This window comes from Chelonoidis abingdonii, chromosome 13 (genome assembly GCF_003597395.2).
Source record: "Chelonoidis abingdonii isolate Lonesome George chromosome 13, CheloAbing_2.0, whole genome shotgun sequence".
NCBI classification, from domain to species: Eukaryota; Metazoa; Chordata; order Testudines; family Testudinidae; genus Chelonoidis; species Chelonoidis abingdonii.
Genome location: NC_133781.1, coordinates 12,859,096 through 12,883,067, shown reverse-complemented (window position 1 = coordinate 12,883,067; position 23,972 = coordinate 12,859,096). Strand labels below are relative to the sequence as shown.

General features: G+C 42.1%; 1 protein-coding gene across 1 annotated transcript in view; it reads left to right on the top strand.

The window, feature by feature from the left end:
• Positions 1-22,480, top strand: part of METRNL (meteorin like, glial cell differentiation regulator) — a 28,681-nt gene extending 6,201 nt beyond the window's left edge. Inside the window, exons 2-4 of the mRNA XM_032792730.2 lie at positions 1,521-1,909; positions 20,721-20,780; positions 21,557-22,480. Coding sequence (XP_032648621.1) covers positions 1,521-1,909; positions 20,721-20,780; positions 21,557-21,873 — 766 coding nt within the window. The 3' untranslated portion in view covers positions 21,874-22,480. The remainder of the gene's footprint in view (positions 1-1,520; positions 1,910-20,720; positions 20,781-21,556) is intronic.
• The last annotated feature ends 1,492 nt before the right edge of the window (positions 22,481-23,972 follow it).

Genomic DNA, 23,972 nt, shown 5'->3' with positions numbered 1-23,972 from the left:
GCTTCCTTGTGTAACCTCTATCAAGTGGGTTACATTGACACTAACAATAATGAGTCACATCAACAGTAAATGCAAACCATATGTTGGTTTGTTTTTTTCCTTTTTTATACATAGCTTCTCGTAACTTGTCTAAATGCTGACTGAGTTTAAATCCAGCATCGTTTGTTCTGTACCTAAATATACCGAAGAAGTGGGGAAGAGGGAGATGTGTGTTGGAGATATGTGTTGAGAGACCAGAATTTCATGTTCATGATTATGCCATGTTAAAATGAGTTCTGTGTCTGACTCTGCCACAGACTTCTTGTGTGACTTTGGACAAGTCTCTGTGCCTCAGTTTACACATCTATAAAATGGAGATGTTGTGAGGCTTAATTATTTAATATTTGTAAAATACTCGAGATTCTCTCATGGAATGTGCTTCAGAAATTGACTTTTTAAGGCTTCCAAGGAGGAAACTCTACAGGGAAGCTGAAGCTCTTAAACTTTATTTTTCAATACCAGATCTCCACTATAATGTTTCATGATCTTGCATACTCAGAATTGTTCACTGTATTTTTCTGCCTACAGAGTACTGCCTTAGAATAAACATTGTTAAACACTGGTGTTGGTTTTTGTTCTTAAATCTCATTGCCAAACTTTTAATTATTTCTGTTAGAGGAGAGCCTTGGGGCCCCAGCTGAGATCAGGGGCCCACTGTGATTATAGGCTGCTTAGCACAGAGGGAGAGGCAGTTTCTGAGCACAGGAGGGGAAACACAGGCACAGAGTTGAAGTGACTTGCCCATATCTGTATGGCAAGTTAGTGGCAGGGCTGGGACTAGAACCCACATTTTCTGATTACCCCTCCAGTGCTTTTCCCACTAGACCACACACTTCCTTAGCAACCATTTTGAATGCTGAAAAATTTGGAAATGTACTGCATATTGTGGGCCATATCTTACAAACCTTTAGTTCTCACATGTGTACGGGTTTTCAGGATTGTGTACTATATCCAGTAATACCACGTGACTATACATCAGTAACATAGGGTAGATATCTTTTACAGCTGTCCTTAGTTTAGGCCTCATTCAGGCAGTTGAGGCTCCTCAGATCAGACCGTTTAGGCTTTGCCTACTCCCAAGCAAGTGAGATACTAGTCTGCTATTTACCTTTCACTGGAAATTAACTCTAGGTTCTCCTTTTTGTGCCACCATTTGTCTACCCTCTTTCCGATGTCACTAGATTCTGCTGCAGTTTTTGTTGTGGGGTGTTTTGCATAGGCAATAGGAAAAAGTTAAGGTTTAATTTTGAATTCATTTTGAATTGTGATTTAACTTCTTATGGATTTGTCTGGAGCTGTTTTAAAGCCCATCCCAAAATATCAACACATTTCACGGTCTTGATCTTGCAAGATGATCTCTGTCAACCATGACAATGAATAGTGCTATGAAGAGTTTTGCTGACTTACCTGTTTACCTGAGATTATGACCAATGTTTATAGTTCTCCTACTCATCTAATTTCCCTATTCTTTCTATCCCTAGTGGCTTAACTCATGAGTCTCACAAGAAGGATGTTGAACAGGTCTACCTCCGCTGTTCTGAAGGATCAATAAAATGGATGTATCCCACAGGAGCACTCATAGTCAATCTGCGACCCAATACATTATCTGCCTCTTACAAACACTTGACTGTTTGCATAAAGCCTTTCAAGGACTCCGCAGGAGCAAATATTTATTTGGAAAAAACTGGAGAACTGAAACTATTGGTCCGAGATGGAGATCGCAGCCCCAATAAAGTGTATTGCTTTGGTTATGATCAAGGGGGCTTGTTTATTGAGGCTACCCCTCAGCAGGACATTAGCCGGAAAATTACAGGATTCCAATATGAATTGATAAACAAGGGGACGGCATCTGATTTGCACACAGTTTCTGGTGAGTTTTGAGCAGTTGGCTGCATTTTCATATACTGTGTTAGTTATATAACAGATGGTAAAGTTAATAAGTGGGAACACATCAAGGTCTGAATTTCATCTACTTTTAGGGCATGCTAATAAATTCTTCTTTATGTAGAAGAATAGTTTTGTGTGAAACCTAGTAACATGGATTGAATTCCAAAGAACTGACCCAGAACAGCACGGAGTGACTGATTCTCCCCTCACATACCGTCTACACTATGGGCGCTGCAGTGGGACAGCTGTGGTGTTGTCACTATAGCTGTAGTGTAGATGCTTCCTACAGTGACAGAAGTGGTTTTTCCATCCCTGTAGTTAATCCATCTATCTGACTGGCTGGGTCGATGGAAGAATTCTGACCCAACTGCCTCTGAACCGGGGTGGGGGGTTAGGTCAGTTTAACATCATGTTTGAGGTGTGTGAATTTTTCACACCCTGAGTGACATAACAAGGTTAATCTAAATTTTAAATATAGCCCAGGTTATAGTGGTAAACAAAGTCAATGAAGTTATACCCATTTAAAGCCAGCCTGAGTCAGAATCAGGCTCCAGGATTCTTGCTTAACACTATTTCCCAGCTTTTATTGTTTTAAAAGACCCCAGTGCTGCATGTTTTGAATAGTAAACATTCTAATTAGGAGAAATGCCTCATTTTTGTTTTATTTTCTTTTCTCTCTGCAGATACTCCTACTCTGCTGACCTAATTACGCTTTACAGAGACAGAAAGTGGATGATGTAATATCTTTTATTGGACCAACTTCTGTTGGTGAAAGAGACAAGTTTTCAAGCTTACACAGAACACTTGAAGCTTATCTCGTTCACCAACAGAAGTTGGTCTACTAAATAAAAGATATTACCTCACCCATCTTGTCTCTCTAATATCCTAGGTTCAGCTGGGCTACAACAACACTACAAACAACTAATTACTTCTTTTTTTTCTCTTTTTTTTTTTTTTTTTAACAAGGGGAGTGGTACTCCTTCCTCAGTTGGAGCTGTACCTATTGTCTTTGTATTTGCAGGGAGTTAATCACAGTGAGATGGTGGGGCACTTCAACACCTTTATAATGCTGTTACAGGATAGGACTAGAAGTCAGACCTGTATTTGTTGTACACCGAGACCATTCATTGCAGCTCCCTGTCCTTCTAAAACTTAATTGATTAGATTTGCAGTGTATCCTAGAGGACACCAGATATAGGTTTTTTTGTACCAAATGAGGGAGTAAGTTCCAAAGTTAAGACCTCCATGGGGAATACCCTGCCGGTAGTCCCCTCTCTTTTAAACTGATCTCTACTATGGCAGTATCATAGGAAAAGAGTAGTGTCTCTGAAGTAGTTAGGTCTCAAGTCACTTAGCGCTTTAAGAGTTAAAACTCTTATCTTAAACTTACTCAGCCCTGATAGCAATAAGCAGTCGGTACAGATTCTGAGGCACTGGTGTCATGTGCCCCCAGTGAAGGACACCACTTAACAAGTGGTGGGATAGCTGATGATCTTCCATTTTCTTATGCTACATATTTCTTAGATTGCATTTATAATTTATTTCTACAGTGATTTTATGCCAAATAGGAAAAAACCCTCTAAGAAAAGGCTCCTGCTTTCTTTTTGTGTGTAAATTCTTTCTATACTGTCAAGTAATTCTGGTATTTGTATGTCAGTTCACATATTGCATCTCTGAATACAGCTTTTAATTTATGACTGTATTCATGATGTAGTGAATTGTTAGCTTAGTGATATAGTAAGCTTATAACTCATGCAACACCCATAATAACTGATAGGTGGCGCATTTGCCATTAAAACCAAAAAAGTTAATGCAATTTTATTAATGATGCTTTTATTTCATTATGCTACTTGTGCAATTTTATAGCTGGATGTCTAGGATTCATTGTGTCTACAGAGAATCATCTAGTGAGTCTTGATTGCTAAAAGTGATACAAATGAAGTCACTTAAATATACACAGAGGAGTTGTTTCCATTAAGATCACTTCTGCAAAGACTGGTATACTGAAAACAGCATATGTTAACTGCATAGTAAAAATTCCCCTGTGGAAAACATGAACTCTAAATACTCTTTAAATCTGGTGTTGGAAAATTCTCAGATCCAGTGTTTTTCAGTCTTTATTGAGGGTATGGGAAATATAATCAAAGTTGTAACAAATCACTCCATGCATTTTATGCTTTTTTTTAAGCTAATTTTTCATGTATGCAAAGTTAGAACATGAACAATAATTGCCCTGATCCTGCCATTTACAATTCACTATCAGATTGCTGAATCTGTGTGAAGTCAGGCTTCCTGTGTGCGTAGCAGTTCACCCACATACCGTAAACTGAAGAATCAGGACCAAATATACGAAATGTATAAACTTCCACATTTTTGGAGAATTAGTTATGTTAGTGCTATTAGTTCTTAATAAAAATATTTTGTTTGTTAAAATCTTGGAGATATTTAGGAATTCGGAGTTGATCTCATCTTGAGCTTTCCAGAAGCCAAACCGGTGACTGTATGTGATCATATTCTTTTCCTTTGATAAGGATATTAACAGTCACTTTTTCTAAGACTACTGCATCTTTAATTTTGATAGCCACCAGTTGTTCTGGAAAACAGCACTGGAATTCAATCTGATACGTATGTGTTTTAGGCCATGTCTACACTTACAAGCTTACAGTGGCACAGCTGTACGATGGCTTATGTAATAAAACCAGCTCAGCAAGCGGCAATAGCTTCTCCTGACGACATAGCACTGTGCACACGAGCGCTTATGCTGGTAAAACTAATGTCGCTCGAGGAGGGGGGATTTTTTCACACCCCAAGTGACAAAAGTTTTGCCGACAGAAGTGCTAGTGTAGACATAGCCTATGTGCGTGCATGTATTAGATGGCCAATAAGTGTCTGTGTGATTTGGAAGAACTTTTTTCCCTTGGTGCTAATCCCATGACAAAATCTTCAGATCAAACTCAAGGGATCTTCAAGTTATAGTTTAAATTATTGTTGTTTGATTTTGGAACCCCTAGCGGCATTCTGCTCATATGTGTTCATCCTCTGTGGCTCCTGCCAACAGTCAAATAAACCTGATTTAAATTCTGTGAATACCTATATGGCTGGTGGAGTTGCCAAATAAGTAGCTGCCTACACCTGTAATGGATCAATATGTCTTGAATATCTTGACAGATCCTGGACTAGCCATTCTTCTGTAGCTGATTCTGTTCTTCTATAAAATCATTGACTGAACACTTGCTAACTGGATTGCAAACTTATCTCCAGTCAAACAGAAACCTGATAAGCAATCAGTTGATTTCTCAACTACCATTTCTTCAGCTGAGAAAAAAGGCCCAACCAGAGCATTTACCTTACATAAATTGAGAGCCTGATCTGAGGGACTGATTCTAGCTGAAGGGACTGTTTGTTACTTTGGCACATGCTTGGATTCTGATTGTGCGACTGTTGCAAATAGAAAAGTGAATCTGATCTTCTGGCAGAGTTCAACGTAGTTGGAAAGTATCTACTTGAAGAGATGCCTGTGACGAGAGGTGCTGTTTCAGATCAAGGCTGAGATGCACTGGCTAAACAGTACCGGGAAGCTTTCCCTTTTCCTGGACCCAGCCAGTGCACTTTCAGGTGCTTTCAACTAAGCATTGTATTTTAAAAGATTAAGAACGATAACAAAATAAAACAAAAAAAGACTTAAATGACAAATACCCGGGTGCAGTTATCCTGCACTTTCCGTTCCTCAAGCCAGAATATTTAATGAAATCAAGTGGTCTAAAATTTCTGTACATTGTTTCCTATATAGTGTTGTGGTTTTCTGGTGATATTATTGTACTCTGCCCTTGAATTTATTCTCTCTTCCGAACCTGGCATCCCAGCACTGATTAAAGAGCACAAGTCATCTGTTTAATACTTTAGTGACCTATTGTGCCCTCAGAATCCTCACATTGCAGGGTGCATCAATAAATCAGCAGTACATGGCAGGGTGCCAGTGATTTAATTAGAAGATCCAGAGTTTTATTAGTTTACCGTCATTCTTTCTCATTTAATTGGAATGTAGCAAATAATGCAGTGAAAAATCTAGATTCTGAACAGGCTTCTTAATGTGCTTAGAGCAGTCAAAAAACATTGTGCTGTAAGATTTCCTAAATCTGAGTTCAACCCTTTCCTTGTCTGTAAATCTGCGATAGCTTCATTCATATTTTCTAAGGCTGCTCGGGAGAGCTGTAGAGTCTCCATGTTGTACAGAGACATGTTGTAATCCAGATTACATTAATTTAATACTGGATGATTTATAGCATGGCCTTTATTGTTTTAGTGATTTTTATCATGTGACCACTTGTAAAAATACCATAGAGCTTTTAACTAATGGAAAAAAGTGGCACACAAGAGGCTAAATGCATCCATGGTGTAAATCCACCTGACTTGAATGCATTTATGCCGGGGATGAATTTGAGCCCACATTTCTAGTGAGGAAAACAGGTTTTCCAAGATTGGCCACCCCAAGTTTCTAATTTAGAATTGACTAAAAGTGTGGACTATCTTATTAAACAATGCATCCCACAGTCGTCTGTAATATGTGGATGCAGTCTACATAAACTACAGGCCCCACGGTGCTATGCTCCAGTTTGCATTGAGAGGCCACAGTTTAGATCAGACCAGACAGATCATTACACACTGGGACCTGCAGGTTTTGCAGGTTGTACCTAATATTAAAGAGGAGGCTAGCTACAACAAGTGGCTCCATCTGATGCAAATTAGCTATGCCCAAGAAAGGTTACGCTAGCCCTTATGTAGTTTGTTAAAGTTTGGCGACCTTGTTTCATACATTCTCCTCTAGATACATAAAGTAGTAGCTGAGCGTATTGCTGATTCTCCTAGTCTAAAGGGGCAAATGTATTATGCATTTTTACTCACTAGCAGTTGGCAGTGAAGCAGCATTGCTGCCTTGAGCCCCTAGATACGCAATTTTCATCCATTTTACACTGGGATCATTGAGTCTGATCCAAAGCTCATTTAAGTCAATGGGAGTCCTTCCATTAACTTTAATGGACTTTGGATGAGGTCCTATGTTCTTAGAAGGTTGTTTGCTCAACTGCAGAATTGATGCACAGTGACGTTCTGGCCAATGGCCTTTGAGAAGCAGGAGAAATCTCATTTGCTTGGGTTGTTAGACGAGATTCTTTTAATATTTACACTTATCCCGATAGCCACAGGCGCCGACTTGCTCTGCCCCAGAGCCTCGGTCCCACTCTTCCCCTTACCCCAAAGTCCTACCCCTGCTCCATCCCCTCCCTGCAGTGCCTCCCTCCCAGTGCCGAAAAGCTGATCAGTTGGGCTCACTGAGCAGCTAGTGGTGGGTGGCTGGTGGGTGTTGAACATCCATTTTTTTTTTTTTTCCCCTCGTGGGTGCTCCAGCATCGATAGCCCTACAATAGATGCCTTGACTACATTAGAAAGGATTTTCCAGTGTAGCTATACTGATAAAGCTTCCTAATGGAGACGCAGCCTATACCAGCAAAAAGATTTTTGTGACTGTTAAAACTACTTCTACATTAGGGCTTTTGCTGGCACAGCAGTGTCACTTAGGCCATAGGACTTTTTTTCCCCCCTCCATGCTCCTAACTGACATTGCTATTGCTGGCCAACGTTTTTAAGTGTAGTAAAACTAAATTTTCTACCATAACAACATAATACATTCAATTTGAAAAAGCATGGAGGTCTGTTTAGGACATTTTACTTCTCAGGACTCCAATTTTTAGTAAATAATCCAAAGTAAGAAATTACAGTGATTAAAATATATGGAACTTATCTTGGATATTTTGGGGGGCGGGGGGAATTGAGGTATTTTCATCCGAAAAAAAGTTGCTATTACCGCTGTCGAGTAAGGACCAGGTTTGGATTCACTTATGCATGTTGAGAAGCACCTCACTTATATTGGTATCTAGCCCAATGTCAGTTGTATAGTCAAACTTGAATAAGGAAGTGTTTACCACTTCATATAATGCAAGCACCAAGGGAGGTTACCCAATAAAATTAGTGGGAAGCAGGTTTAAAACAAACAAAAGGAAGTACTGCTTCACTCAACACACACAGTCAACTTGTGAAACTCATTGCCATGGGATGTTGTGTTGGCCAGAAGTATAACTGAGTTGAAAAAAGAATTAGTTAAGTTCATGGAGGATAGCTCCATCAATGGCTATTAGCCAAAATAGACAGGGATGCAACCCCATGCTCTGGGTTTCCTACGTCTCTGGCTGCCAGATGCTGGGACGGGAAAACGGGATGGGTCACTTGATAATTGGCCTGTTCTGTTCATTCTTTCTGAAGCATCTGGCATTGGCCACTGTTGGAAGACAGGATACTTGGCTGGATGGATGATTGATTTGACCCAGTATGATCACTGCTTGTTTGTATGTTATGTTCTTGTAACTTGATTGCTGGAGTTCACTGAAAATATTCACGTGACTGAGAGTTCTGTGCTAGCAAAGTCAAACTTTAACAGAAACGTTCTTTATCTTGATGACAGCTGCCCATTATAATGCAGGTTCTGCTACCCATTTTATGAGTTCCGTTTATTAATGCCCGGTAGCTAGCTGAGAATGTTTATAGATAACTGAGGTGCAACATTCAAATGTTTTTTAAAAAAATTTGGATAAATCCAGTTTTCTAATTGAAAACAATATCCAGCTATTTCCTGTAAGCTGTTAATTCACTGGCTTGAGCTGGTAGAAAGTGTTGGTACAGTGCAAATATTTAGAATCGTTCTTAACTCCGAGTCAGCTATTTCCTGTGCCTCCCTTGAGCACTATAAGGGGGACAACAAGACACTAGAAGTGGGTCACCCTTCCACCCCAACATTATGAAAATGCTAATAGCCTTCAGTTACTGCAGCACCCTAGGGCACATCGTCACTGGCTGCGGCAGCCTTTAACGTGGCTTGTGTAGTTGTGACACAGTGCTGGGAGAGAGCTCTCCCAGCACTCTAAAATACCCACCTCCATGAGGGGTGTAGCTCCCAGTGTGAGGGGCGAAGCTCCCAGAACTGGTGCACTGTTTATACTGGCAGGTTATAGCGCTGAAACTTGCAGTGTTCAGGGGGGCGTTTTTTCACACTCCTGAGTGAGAAAGTTGCAGCGCTGTAAAGTGCCAGTATAGACAAGCCCCGACTCTCACCTATATTTGGGAGCAATCGTGACTTCTGCCTCTTGGACTAGTGGTGTTACTGATTCTCATTGCCTAAAAGGGCAGGTGCATTTTGCATTGTTCACTGCCTAGCAGTTGGCGGTGAAGCAACATTGCTCTGTTGGGCTTTAATCGTGCAAACTCTTCAAATCATTCAAATTTCAAAGCATTCACTATTGTAAATCAATCATTTCCTTTCTTTTTATTGTTGTTTCTTCTTTCCTAGAATCATCCGTTTGTCAGATCTGTTAATTTTTACTAAATAACCCTCAGAATAGAAGCATTAAAAAAAATACTCTGTCTCTGCGATTAAGGCCATGTCTACGCTAGCAAGTTCACAGCTGCACCGATGCAGCGGTGCCCTAAAATCGCTCGTGTAGCTAGCTATGTTGGCAGGAGAGCATCTTCTGCCGACATCGTGCTGTGCACACTACCACTTAGGCCAGTGAAACTTATGTCACGTTCAGGTGTGGTTTTTTTGTCCCCCCCCTCCCTCCATGTCTGAGCAACATAAGTGATAGTGTAGAGATGGCCTCAGTTTTGCCAAGAAAAAAGAACCACTTGCTGTGGTCCATTTGTGTCCACACAAAGCCGTGGAATATGTTTCATAGCACTTCATCAGCCACTAGTTATTTGTTGATTGCATAATGGGCTTCAAACAAATAAAGCTGCATTTCAAGCCAAACCAAGGGTACACCCAGAAACAATTGCTTGTTAGTGAGCTGCCTCCAGCTGTGAGGCTTTTGAGGCAGATTTTCTGATAAGAGTAATAGGTTAATAGTAAAACAAAATTGTGCTTTCTTCCCTTTTCTCATCCCCTTCGCAAACATACTCTTAAATAAAACTAGTTTTTGTTACCTGTGCCCAAAAGATGAGATCCACCAGCCAGATGCAAATTAATGGCTAAAGAATGAAGCAAAATCCAATACCACATACTTTAAAAAAAATAAAAGTCAAACAAATTGGAAGATGGAGTCTTTTTAGTGTGAGCTGCAGTGAAGCTGTTGTTACTGGCAAGCATCTAGTTTGGCTTGATTGGTCATTTGTAAAGTACATGCTCATCTAAGCAGGGAAGCTACAATAGGATTAGCTTTGAGAATCCAGAAACTTGTTTGAACCATTTATGTGACTCTGGAAATTTGGGACAAATTTGCAGTAGTTGGCAGAGATGGTGAGATTTAATGTACAAGAACCCCTTGCTGAGAACTGATCTCCCCCAAAGTAATGGTAACATATATAATCTTAAACTATTTAAACTGGGTGATGGGGAGGAAGGCTTGCAGGGCCTGAGTGAAAGGTAGAAACGGACGGTTGTTTGCATCAACACCTTTAAAACTTTGGAGGGGAATCCCTGGGTTTCAAAAAGGACGGTTGTGTGACATTTTTTGTTAACAAAGTTCCAAAGAATGCTTCACCCCATTACCTGCTTTCATGTTTCCTGAGTAATATATAGGGAATTTGGTACTGGATCCCCTTTCTTCTTTACTCCCTGTACTCCATTGTAGTATACAGCTGTGGCTGCCCTTTGATGTTGCCAGTGCAATACAGTCTGCTGCTTCGGTGAGCAGAGGAGGTGACAATAGAGTTGTAATGGTAAATACGCAGCTGCAGGGGGAGAGGGTAGAAGAAAATAGCTTATTTTTGCTAAACTCACCATGAACGGACTTAACTTATTTCTCAACTCAGTGGGCAATCAAAACCAATAAGCAGTCAGGTATATTATGCAGGCAGCTGGGGTTCTGTTTGCTCTGACCTTTATGTATGGCAGAAGATAGCCCCACAAACAGATTTGCAATCCAACAGAGTTGCTTGACAGTCTCTAATAATGCTCCTTGCTTGCTCCGCAAAACTGTTTAGTTTGCTAATTCCTGAGGCTGTAGTAAAAGAAAGGACTGGTGATGGAGGGTGGGGCGGAGGATTGCATTCCCCCCCCCCTCCCCCGGAAGGAACTCTTACTAATAAAATCTGGGCCAGGTTTTCACATGTGGGGATCTGGTTTTAATCAATTGCAGTGTAGAAAACCTCTTGAGCTTTAATCTGCTACATTATTTACAGTAAACACAAAATATACAATATAATACAGTACAGATACTTGGAATCTGTTTAAGGCCTGACTTCCACTGTCTTAAACCTTCCAGAGTCACTTGTGCAGTTAATGGTAGCAGTTTATACCCATTTTGCCCAGGTGTAAATGCCTATAAGAGGTGCAAGGTAGCATGGAGAGTTTAGCCCATCTGGCACAGAAGCATGATCTTACTACACAGAAGAATTCTGTGTGCTTTTCTAGTATATGAATCTGTCAAGCCCTGCAATCAGAAATGAGCATGTAACTTTGAAGGGGAAAATATATGTATCCATCAAGACCAATGATGTTTCAGAAAATGCCTTAAAAATTAGTTGTTGGCTTTTGTTTTTGTTTGTTTTAATTCCATACACAGACCTCAGAGTTCTCCCTCACACAGAAGAATTCCACTGCTAGAAACAGGACTTAAAAAGGGCTCTTACGTCTTTTTTTTTTTAAGGCTCACTTAATCTTTGATCTTTTACTGCCTCACTTTCAGGTTTAACTTTAACCACCTTCTTGTCAATTAATTTCATTCCATTCAGATCCATGCTGCATATGGGGGGCAGGAGGGTGGTTGAAAAATTCCTGGCAGACATCCAAATTGTGTTAATAGATACCAGCTCTCTTATTTTTCATTATACTGATACCAAAGAGCAATGGGGAAATTCTGAAACTAGAGCAGAGCATCTGATTTACCATATAGTTTCATTAACCCAGGAGCATGAAGTGGGCGACCTACTGGGGAACGTATAGATGGAGCCTATACTAGCATAGCTATAATGGCATAGGTCCTAGTGTAGATGGCTCTTATCCTGACAAATGGAGTTTTTCAGTTGATGTACGAACACTCCTCTCTTGAAACAGCATTAGCTGTATTGACAAAAGTCCTCTTCCATAGACATACCTGCATTTACACTGAGGGTATTGTCGTCATAGGTGTTTCAGTCAGAACTGTGTTTTGTTCACAGCCCTGACCAGTGTAGCTATGCCGATATATCTTGGAAGTGTAGACCAACCCTTAGTCATATCCTGTCAACTTTAGGTTAACATCCTATATGAGGATTTCTTTCTTTCTAACTGATACAGCTTTTAAAAAAAAATATTTTATGCATAATTTTCATGTTCCCCTCAGCCTGTAGCTAGCACATCATTCAGGGAAACTGAAACATATTGCTACTCCCAAGACGTTGCAACACCTACTCATTAGAGGAGGGAAGTGGCTGAGTCATCAATTTCTGCTGAATTTAATCTTGTTTTAAAATAAGTTTTCCAGTCCTTCTGATGATAAAGATAACTTTGTGAGCTGTCTTCCTGAGTCTGAAGACACACTGCTCCAATGCCACTGATGCTGCTTATGGCTATTTTATGCAGCAAGGAAGAGCAAAATTAATACTCTGGTCAGTTTCACTATTACTGTTCAGAAAACTGTAGAACAGACAAGATTTGTGTCCATATTACACTGCTGCTGCTCAGGGAAGGTAAGAGTAGTGGTGGAGCTTGTTTATAGGAAAGCAAGAAGGAAAACTGGATGCTATGCTATGGGGAGAATGTTCCTTTTTCCTTCCAGCAGCTAAAAGATGGAGGAGCTTCAAATGTCTCAGAGTCTTACTAGCCAGAGGCTGATATAAAAGATGGAATTGCTCATTTGGGTCCAAGGGTAATACTCTGTAGAAGTCCCAGCACCCTTCTGTTTTCCAGTATCGGGGGTAATCATGTTAGTCTGTATCCACAAAAACTACAAGGAGTCCGGTGGCACCTTAAAGACTATCAGATTTTGCCTAAATAAATCTGTTAGCCTTTAAGGTGCCACCAGACTCTTTGTTCCTTCTGTTTTCCAGCAACTGGAAGATTAGCTGGGCTACTCAGCAGCGCACTGCGTGTGGATCTCACTGGTGGTGGGAGCACCCCCTCTTCAATTTTTATAGACCTCAGGCAAGTACTGCCTTTTGACTGGTAAAAGCTACAAGTTCTGTCCATTCAATTGGTAGAGGCCTGGGCTGCTCTAGGTGACTTGTGTGGAGACGATGCTTTTGCAAGGGGGCAGATGCTGTGCACGGGAGCAGAGAGGCTTGAACTGTGGGATGAATAAACACATGGGTTTTTTTTTGTGGAGGCGGGGGTGTTATGGCTTCATATCAGTGTTTTGTGTACATACAGATGCAAGAATTCCCACCAGCTTGGTTCACTTTTTAATGGAGTTGTGGGGAAGAGAAGCAGAGAAATAGCTGTTAAAGATTTGCCTCTGCAGCAAAATGAAACAAAATAGTATTGGCTTTGTGAAAAAAAGCGTCTGCTAAGTCCTGCCCTCTGGGTTAGGAAAAATGCAAGGGCTTTAGCTAAAAATTCAGTCTGCACGAGTGATTTTAAGCACAGAAAAATATTCATTATGTGCAGTCAACTCTGCTCCAAAGGGCTCATTGCAGGCAGGTTTAATAGGAGTTACAGGAATGGTGGTGGTGCAACGGTTGAGGTGCAAGAGTGCTGATCTGAATGAGTGCCCCTGTTGTAGTTCAGCCTGGCTGAGGCAGGAAAGCCCTGCCCCTGCTTGGCTGAGTGAGGCCTGCCTGGGTCTGAGGCTGGCACACAGCACAGCCCCTGCTCTTTGAAGGTTCCCCTGGGAATAGATGGGCAGAGAGGAACAGGGAATGAGTCAAGTTTCATCTCTGCCCTCCTTCCCTGGTGCGTGTACAACCTCTTGGTGTGGGTATGTACAACCTCTTGCTCAGGGCTGAGCCCAAAGGTGCAATTGAGCCCTGTACAAAGCTGCTTGAGTAAAAGAGCTGTTCTGCCTTTTCTAAATAAATGCGTGTGTGTGCATCTAGCTGGCCTTTGATCTGTTTTAATGGAGTGAGTGCTGTGGCTATGAACAGCAGAATGAGATTAGCTTGCTAATTTTAAAAATAAATACTACTGAAGATTCATCATGTCTTCTGTCAAGTGAAGTTTCATTTTGAAAATGATGTTTAAAAACCAGGCTCGTCTAACGCTAAATCCCTTTATCAGGAACTGTTGATGTTAACCTGCTTCTTCAGTACTTAGAACTTTAATGCTCTCTTGGAAGAAATTTCTATTAAAAGTTAAATTCTGATTTAGGAGCTCGCATGGATTTTATATTTCTCAGAGTGCAGAGGTCATTGTGTCTCCAACAATAACGTTTAAATTGTGCTCCTCCAACCCCTTCTCCCTTTACCAGGAAGGAAGTGGATTGAACTCAGGCCTCTGGGCACAATCCATGACACAGCATCTTAAAGTCTGAATTTCATTAAACGTATTTGCAGGTTAAATTACTCTTGGAAAATTAAATACCATAGTTCCAGTCCCTGCCTAAGGCTCGTAGATTTGTGTGTTGAACTGAACATTGAAAGCGAGCTAAGCCAGGGAATCAGAGCTGATTTTTTTTAACCTTGTCTTGCTCTACTTTTGTTGTTATAGAAGATAAGTGCCCTCATTTTCATTCTGTTAATGCAAGGCTAGATATTGTCTTAATTCACTATTTTGGCAGTGATCCCTTTGTGTAGACACTGTTCTGCTTTAGTGCAGGGCTGGGCAAACTACAGCCCGGGGGCCACATCCGGCCCCTCCAACGTTTTAATCTGGCCCTCGAGCTTCTGCTGGGGAGCGGGGTCCGGGACTTGCCCCGCTCCATGTGTTCCGTGGCTCCACGCAGCTCCCAGAAACAGCAGTATGTCCCCTCTCCGGCTCCTACGTGTAGGGGCAGCCAGGAAGCTCCACACACTGCCCCTACCCCAAGTGCCGCCCCTGCAGCTCCCATTGGCCAGCAACTGCAGCCAATGGGAGCTGCAGGAGTGGCATCTGCACATGAGGCAGTGCACAGAGCTGCCTGGCTGTGCCTTCATGTAAGAGCTGGAGTGGGGACATGCTACTGTTTCCGGGAGCTGCTTGAGGTAAGCGCTACCTGGAGCCTGCATGCCTGATCCCCTGCTGTGCCCCAATTCCCTGCCCCAGCCCTGATCCCCCTCCCACCCTCTGAACCCCTTGGTTGCACCCTCCTGTACCCCAGAGCTCGTACCCCCAGCCAGAGCCCTCACTCCCTCCCGCACCCCAACCCCCAGTTTTGTGAGCATTCATAGCTCGCCATACAATTTCCATATCCAGATGTGGCCCTTGGGCCAAAAAGTTTGCCCACTCCTGCTTTAGTGTCATGATGGACAAGATTCAGGCCCCAATCATTGGTTCATTGACCCTGCTATGTGTGCCACTATTAGATTATCATAGGCCAGCTGTAGCAGGGAGGCATAGTGTTTAGTATCCTCACTCATGATCTTTGTTTTGGGTTGCCATTTATATCCGCTCTGAGGTTACCTGTTCTGTTCAGCTTCGCCCTGCGTAATGACACTAATACCTCCCAACAAAGACCGTTAGCTGAATTTATCCCACATGTGATTCCATCAACTGCAGTACAGTTCTGTATGCAACAGTTTTTCCCACTATGTCAAGTGCATGATTCTTCTCTTCTGCTTGTCAAAGAAACAAAGTCATTCTCAAACCTGCATCCTGATGTTATTTAGCTGAGCACATGTTCCACTGCTGTATGTTAGTTTTTTGGGGGTCTGTGTTTAGTTAGGAGGGATAGGAGCTTCAGCCAGGCTCGGGTTCTCCCAATGGATTTTAAAGTTAAAGCTAGTGTTCATCTGATTTATAAATAATCCTTTGAAGGATTGTAATGTGAGAGAATGGCATCTTCTGTGGGGAATGGGAAGTACAAACAAACCACCATTTCTCCCCCCCCCCCCCCACTGCACCGCAGGCATGCACTCCTAGAAACCAAAGGATATGCCTCAGTAAAGCGGTTTTCTGCAAACACTTTGCATTAAGCCTTTCTATTTCTGCCTAAAGGGGAACCCTGTCTGCCTGCTGTCTACCAGCAGGGTTCTTCTACATTTCAACATGTAGGCTGTTGACGGTAATAGGGCAGAGGGATGGCATGAGGTGCGCTCAGTAAACCAGACATCTTGAGCTTGTTGAGGAAATGTCTCATGACAAGCTGGAATTTTTCACTACTGGGCACCTGGTCTTGGCAAGATGTTTAAAGATGCATGGTTCAACAAAAATACAAATGTGGCTGAAGATTCTGTATATTCATGGTGGTTTGGAAATTCCTGACATTGGACTGATTTTGCTTCTTGTGCAGTTATTTGCCTCAGTACTGAAGGGGTATGAAGCAGACATTCTGATCTCCTAGTATTTGACACCTGCTTTGCCCAGGTGTAGACAATGAGTTATGGTGCAAGGCATGGGAGAGTCAAGATGGCTGAGGATAGTTACTTATAAAACTTATGGTACATTATTCTAGGTAGTATGGGTTGTATGTGTTCTGAAGGGCCAGTGTGAGGATTCTGGAGGGAAGCAAGTTATTAGGGATTTCATCTTAAAATGTAATCTCTTCTGAACCATCTCCTCCCTCAATTTCAGGTGGCAGCAGCAGCTCACATATGGCCATATACATTTTGGAATTCTGCTACACGTCAGGGAAAGAGGGGCAGCCTCAGCTGTAGATTTGGAAGATCCCAAAAGCTGGCTTTGGGATTCATCTAGGTTGTTCCCTGGCACCTGCCCTTAACTCTTTGGCTCCCTAAATGGTGGGAACACCAGTTCTTTATCACAAGATGATGTATTAAAATCACACTTGAATCTAGTCTCTGTGTTGAGTGATATCTCTTCCAAACCCATTCATCTTTACTTCCTTTCCAACACATGCTGTTGGGAAGCCCATACCAAGCAGTGATCACCTGCATTTGCAGTTTATCAGCAGTCTCTCTCTACCCGTCTATTTCCCCCTCTCTGCCCTGCCTCCTCCGTTCTCCCCATGGGAAGGACAGAGAGACAGGTTCAACAAGTCTGCTGGCCAACAAGTGCAGTCTATTGTTAGTATCACCATGTCCTCCTCAGTAACATCAGGTTCAGAGGGCAAATCGCTCAAAGCAGCTGGGACATGACTGCTAGCTTGTGAGGAATGATGTAATTACATCCCCCTCTGCAGTGAATTGAATAGAGAGGCCTTCAGAGGCACTGGCTGGGGGGGCTACCTCAGGTTACTTCAGGTCAGGATACTGTCAAAATCCATCAGAGGAATTCCCAACAGATTTGGCAGCCGACATGCACAATGCAGGCATTATGCCATGAGCACTATAGTTGAGTTACAGGCATCTGGGCTTTGGAGGGAACTAATAAAATGTTGCTTTTTTCTTCTACTGCTGCATGAATTAAGGCTTGTTGAATTAATGAGTTTTAAAAAATCAAACTGGTTGAAGTTTTGGGGTTTCTTTTGTCTCTAGTTCACATAACTCAGTGTTGAAAGTGAGAGAACCTAGTAAGCCACAAAATGTAGTCAGCAAGCAAGAGATGCAATGTGGAGTGTAGGGAGAATATCGTCCTGCTGTGAATGTGATGCTCTTCTCTAATAACTGTGCAGGTTTCTCCATAAAATAACTTCAATCAGATCCTAATTCTCCTGGGACAAATAAGTGTTTAACATTTTTTGGTGTAAATAAATATGCTGTCCACATTGTAGTATGGGACCAGGGTGTGCATGGCCTTGGATGGAGAAACCATGGCCAGTCAGCAGCCTGGATCAGATGTTAAGTACTGTAATATGTGTAAGTCATCGCTAATTTAACACTTCGTACGTGTTATACCAGAGATGGGCAAACTTTTTGGCCCGAGGGCCACATCCAGGTATTGAAATTTTATGGTGCGCTATGAATGCTCACAAAATTGGAGTTGGAGTGCAGGAGGGGGTGAGGGCTCTGGCTGGGGTCGTGGGGTGGGGCCAGAAATGATGAGTTCAGGATGCATGAGGGGGCTCTGGCTGGGGGTGCAGTCTATGGGGTGGGGCTGGGAATGATGTGTTTGGGGTTCAGGAGGGTGCTCTGGGCTGGGATCGAGGGGTTTGGAGGGCGAGGGAGGGATCAGGGCTGGGGCAGGGGGTTGGAGCATGGAGGGGGTGGCTCGGGTGCAGGATCCGGAGGGCGCTTACCTCAAATGGCTTCTGGAAGCAGCTGTATGTCCACCCTCCACCTCCTACATGGAGGTACGGCCAGGCGGCTCTGCTGTGCACAGCCCCATCCACAGGCATTGCCCCTTCAGGTCCCGTTCTTATCTGTTCTCTACCATTAGACTATTAAAATGAAAAGAACCTTTAATGTATCATTTGCTTTTCAGGTCTAATACTGTTACTTGTATTGCACTCTGTTTTGAGAACTAAAATGGGCTGATTGTTCTCATGTGCAGATATTTTGTTTGGCTTTGTAAGAGCTACAGAGAGATAAGTGGATCTAAACACACAACTGTTTTCATTGACATTTTAAAAAATCATAACAGCTTTTCCATTATTAGGTTTTGTAAAACCTAATACAATAAAATGTTTTTTTGTTCTAGACTTCCTAACTTTGTCACATGCACTGAATTGGGGCCATAGCAGACTGTGTAAAATCAACGGAATTAAAATACACGCATAAGTGCTTTGCTAAATCAGCCTATGTTAGTTTTGCTAGCTATCAGAAGGTTTGGAAGTTTGATCTGGATACCAATCAAAAGAAATTATGTTAGAAGTCTCCCATTCAAGCTTTCTTGTGAGACTTCAACTATTTCTTGGTTCTGGCTGGGTTTGATAAACAGTGCTTCCAAACTTGACTGAAAAGTGGAATGGTATAAAACAGCACAAAAATGCTGGGTAAGGGAAAGTGTGTGTGGATTTGATTGTTTTAATTGTAATCCTCAGAAGTTCTGTTTGGTTTATGTCTTTGGGTAAAGGTTCAGGTCCGGGCCATTTTATCAAAACCACTTTGCCTATTTTCTTAGTCTGTAGCTCTCAAGAATTTCACAGCCTGTTTTGAGTTATTCTCTCAAATCTCTCCTGCCCAGAAATGTGCATTTTGTGTTCTAGTTAATCCTATTAAGCAATGTATTACATGATGTATTAATCATCTGACCGGTAGCAGTAATTATTCTCTTTGGATCACTGCTTTGATGGGACCTTTGAAAACAAGACAGATTTGCTGTGTCTTATGTTGAACGGTTATGCTGCCTAAAATAAAAAGGATAAAAGTTGAGCATTGAAGAAATAGCTGAGCTAGGGAGCCCTGTTCATATTTGTCTAAATTTACCTCTTAGTGCAATGGATGAATTTGCCATCAGGGTTGAAAGTTGGCAAACCTTCTTATTAAATGCAGCAGAGAATCCTGTGGCACCTTATAGACTAACAGATGTTTTGGAGCATGAGCTTTCGTGGGTGAATACCCACTTCGTCAGACGCAGGTAGTGGAAATTTCCAGGGGTAGGTATATATATGCTAGCAAGCAAGCTAGAGATAACGAGGTTAGTGCAATCAGGGAGGATGGGGCCCTGTTCTAGCAGTAGAGGTGTGAAAACCAAGGGAGGAGAAACTGGTTCTGTAATTGGCAAGCCATTCACAGTCTTTGTTTAGTCCAGAGCTTCTTATTAAATGTTTCAGATAATGATTTTGGATGACTTTAATTTGCTTTAATCTCATACTGTCTGATCAACTAAATTTTGCTTTTTAACACTTAGCCATGTCCCCATTATGTGATCTCCATTTAGCTGTTTTAGCAGTTGTAATAATCCGCAGTTGATATTTTTTCATTTTTCTTATTCAAGTGCAACTTTAAGATAATATCAAGCAACAAGAACATGCTCTGATCCTCAAGCATTCAACAAACAGACTTGATTGGTATTGCTAGATAGTGTAGACCCTGATAATAAGCAAATTCCTTCACTCAATAGGGTATTATAGAAACATCTGTACTGCGACTACAGTACCTTCTCTTCAGAAGTAGCTGGCTGAGTACAAAGAGGAGCCACATTCTTGCACTGATTAAATTAGTGTAGATACTCAGATATTTCTAGCAGTACAGGAAATGGTCTTTGTACTACTTGAGTTTTAACAGATATGGGCTTGAGTTTCCATTCTGTCTTGATGTCCTCAAACATATGCTCCCTCTCCCCAACATACTGGATCTTTGGTCTGTTGTTAGGCCAAATAGCTTGAGAAGTAACTCAACTACACTTATATAAATTATAGAAAGGAAATTTTGCCCTAATAGTTTAAATCCAATGTGATCTTCAAAGCTTTTACAAGGGCTTTGAATTCTAAAATGGATCATACTATAAACATACCCCTAATAAATTGCATCTGCACATATATATGTATTGTATAAATCCTCTTTAAGTGTGTAGGCATAAATATATATATATATATATAAAAAAGCATATCTATACACTTAAAGAGGGTTTCCACAGTACATATAATACATACACAGTATAATCACTATATAGTGAATCTCTTAAAAATTCCTCCTGGAACATACATTAACCTTAAAGGTCTGATCCTGCAAGGTGCTGGGCAGTGAGCACAGTCAGTTGCCACCGGCTTCAGTTGGGTTGTTGAGCGTTCTCAGCCAGTTGGGTTCCTGGACCCTGAGTGTTTAGTCATTTGAATGCAAGCCACTTGTTTACTAACACAAACAATCCCACAGCTTGTCTTCCAGTCTCTCATTATCTCTGCCCCCTTTCTTTCTAGCTCCCTGCCGTCCCTGCAGTGATACAGAAGTCCTTTTGGCTGTCTGCACTAGTGATTTCGGTGAGTTTTTTTTTTTTTCTTCTCTGCTGCTGCTTCCCCATTCTCTCCCCCTTATTATGGTGTTTGCTGGATTTGGCTACAGAAACCGCTGCAAACAATGATTAAATTTAAACATCAAATTCCAACAAACAGGGAACTTTCGCCAGTTTCTGTAAACAAACTGTGGGCAAGGGACACACAAAGAACCAAGAGAGAACGTTTTTATGGGAGGAGACATGAAGGGCGTCAATTAAAGTCATTGTACTTGGCTAGCTCTTTCTATAGAAGACAAAGAGAGACCTAGCAACAATAAATAGAGGTAGAAGTTCAAAGGTTTCTTGGGGCATGCAATAGGATTTTCCCCTTGACGTCCTAAAATGGGCCACTAACAAAAGACCAAAGCTGTTTTCTTGTCAGATTTCTGAAGGGGGAAGTTAATGATCAGCTAATAGTTGTAATGGCAGCAACAAGCAAAATGTATTGACCAAGAGAAACGTGAATATTCTGAACATGCTTTTGACTGTTGTGTAACTTTTTTCTTATAATTATTACATTAGTATTATTAATGCAACTTTCTCATGCTTGAGTTAAAAGTAATAGAAGCAAGTGGGCCTGTGTAGTCCAGGAGATGGGCTGCAAAGATTATAAATACCTCTCTTAGTCATTTGAACTTACTGGGTCACGTTCAGAGGTGATGTAAGTGGATGCATCACTCCTGCTTATATCGGCGCTGAACTTGGACCCAAGCCTACAAAGCAGTTTCATGTAACTCTCCCTTTATTTTGTTTGTGTCCTAGTTGTTAGGGGTTCCATCCAAGATGTAACAAACGAGGCAGAGCAGCAAGAATCTGTAATAGATATCAGCGCAAACAAACTCTACAGGCAGAAGAGCAAAGTCTTTCAGCCCACAGAGGAAAATGGGACCTGGCGGGGACAAATAAAGACCCCACTGAAATGTGGGGTGAGACCAGGAGATGGAGACTTCCTCTTCACGGGACGCATGCAATTTGGGGAGGCCAGGTTAGGCTGTGCCCCTCGTTTTAAAGACTTCCAAAGGATGTACAAAGAGGCAAAGGACAAAGGGCTAAACCCATGTGAAATTGGCCCAGACTGATGCCCCCTATTTGGCTGAAGATTGCTCTTAGTGCTTGGCCGGAACTAATTCCTGGCCCTGGTGAACACTCTGAACAAAACGGTAATTAACTAAAAGTATGGAGAAATCTGGTGTGTGGAGTGAGAGCCACGTGGAACGTGTCCATGGAAGCAACAGAGGTACGAGCTCAAAAGGCTGCCAAGCAACCAAGGCTGGATTTTAACCCATCTTGTCCCTATGAACTAAGTTATTATATTTTTTTAGCAATTTCCTTAGGAAAACAAGCAAACAGAAAACTCCAATGTCTTAAAAAACCCCAATGAAAACCAGCCTGCCTTTGTATCTTTTTAATACTAATGTTTAAAATGTCTTAAGCTGATGTAGCATTTGGTATGGCGTATTCTGTATAAATGGTTGAGAATGTGATAGAACATGGTAAAATCATCTTAACATTGATGCTTTGTAAAAAGCTTGGTGTACAATTCGAAGATGTTTCTTATGACAGAAATTTATGGAGCCAAATTCATCTTCTTTTTTATCTGAAAGAATGTACAATCACCGCCTGCAATTTTTCGTTCAGGCTGGCGAATAGTTTCCGTTCCAGAGAAATAAAGGTCCCTGGATTTGACCCACATTGTTATGACTTTTATTGTCCTTCTCCATAATTGTAGCCTCCGTAGGTCCAAATGTGCATGTGGATCAAGCGTCCATATGCTATAGATTACTGCTTGCATATTTTGTGGCTGCTGAAGCCTAAGTGCCTATGTGGGGTTGGGAACTGCAGTGGTTTTCAAAGGGGGAGTAGGATCTATTTTTGGAGATTTCTTAAAGAAACACACCACAGGCAAGAAGCTTTGAATGACTCTTGCTTTCACGCTTGATAGGTCACTTGGGAAACCAGTCCAAAAGAAGTATTTCCTCCACCTGGGGCACATTCTAGCTGTAGGCAAACTGGGCAGCTGCCCAGGTGAGTGGATTCTGCCTAGAGTGGCAGAGGCAGTGAGGCCAAGCCCGAGTGGTTCTTGACCCACTCGTGATAGAGGGGCAGCTGGGCCAAACCAGAGGGAGTGGTGCTACAATCTGGCACTTCCCCCATCCTGCCACTCCTTCTGCCATAACTCCTGAACCATCAGAAGGCTCATTGTGTTCCTCCAGAAACCTCTCCATTCTAGGGGACAGCAGGGGGGCAGCATGATGAAGTTTTGTCTAGTGCAGCAGATTGTCTTGAGTGGCCTCTGCCCCCTCCCCACTCTTTTGATTCTCTAGGAGCCTCAACTGGTCTGTGGTAGCGTGGGTACTTTCATCTGAAGATGTGTCACCAAGGCAGGTTCATCCCCTCCTATTCAATTTCACCTGGAAAATAAAACCCTTTTAAAATGAACAAAAGGTTGGTTCCTTTGCAGTGAGGTGGTGTCCGAATGACAATACAGTAGCTCTCTCTGAAGCAGCAATGACATTCCACATAACCTGTTGCTATATATCTGCTTCAACTCTTATTTCTGGTGCTGCCACTTCGGGGGTGCGTAGCTGTTGTTTGTGTTCCAACCCCAATATTTCCCATCACCACCATCTCTCTTCCACTAATGCTTCCATGAGTAAACCTTCCATTAAGAGATGATCCTTCCTCTCACCCTGTCTTGCGAATCTCCTTTACCTCCATTTTAACTAGGGGAACTATTCCCTAAGGTTTAGCTTTGCCCCTTTGCATGTAAGTTGGGTTAGCTGCCAAGATTGGACATGTTTACAGTGGACAATAGTGATTCTCCTCCCCCTGCCCCCCACCCCCACCCCCGGATCTAAAATGGGTCACTATCGTTATGGAAAAGTCCGGTAGGGTTTAACAGGAATGAAGTCATTGGGGTTCTGTTGAAATTATTGGCCAGGGTGCGGAGGGGATTCTGGGAAAGGAATTCCCCACTAGGATCCTCTTGCAGAGATCTCCTCACATCACAGGCTTTGTCTCCCTTTACCTATTGAGAAAGCCATGGGCCCATCCCCCAACTCACATTTGGAAGACCCCGGCAAGAGATCCTCTGGAGGCTTTGGCTAGTCACACAAAGGCCCTGTACCTCTTCACAGGCTCTGGCTGTAGACAGTCTTACCTGTTTGGCTGTATGAGA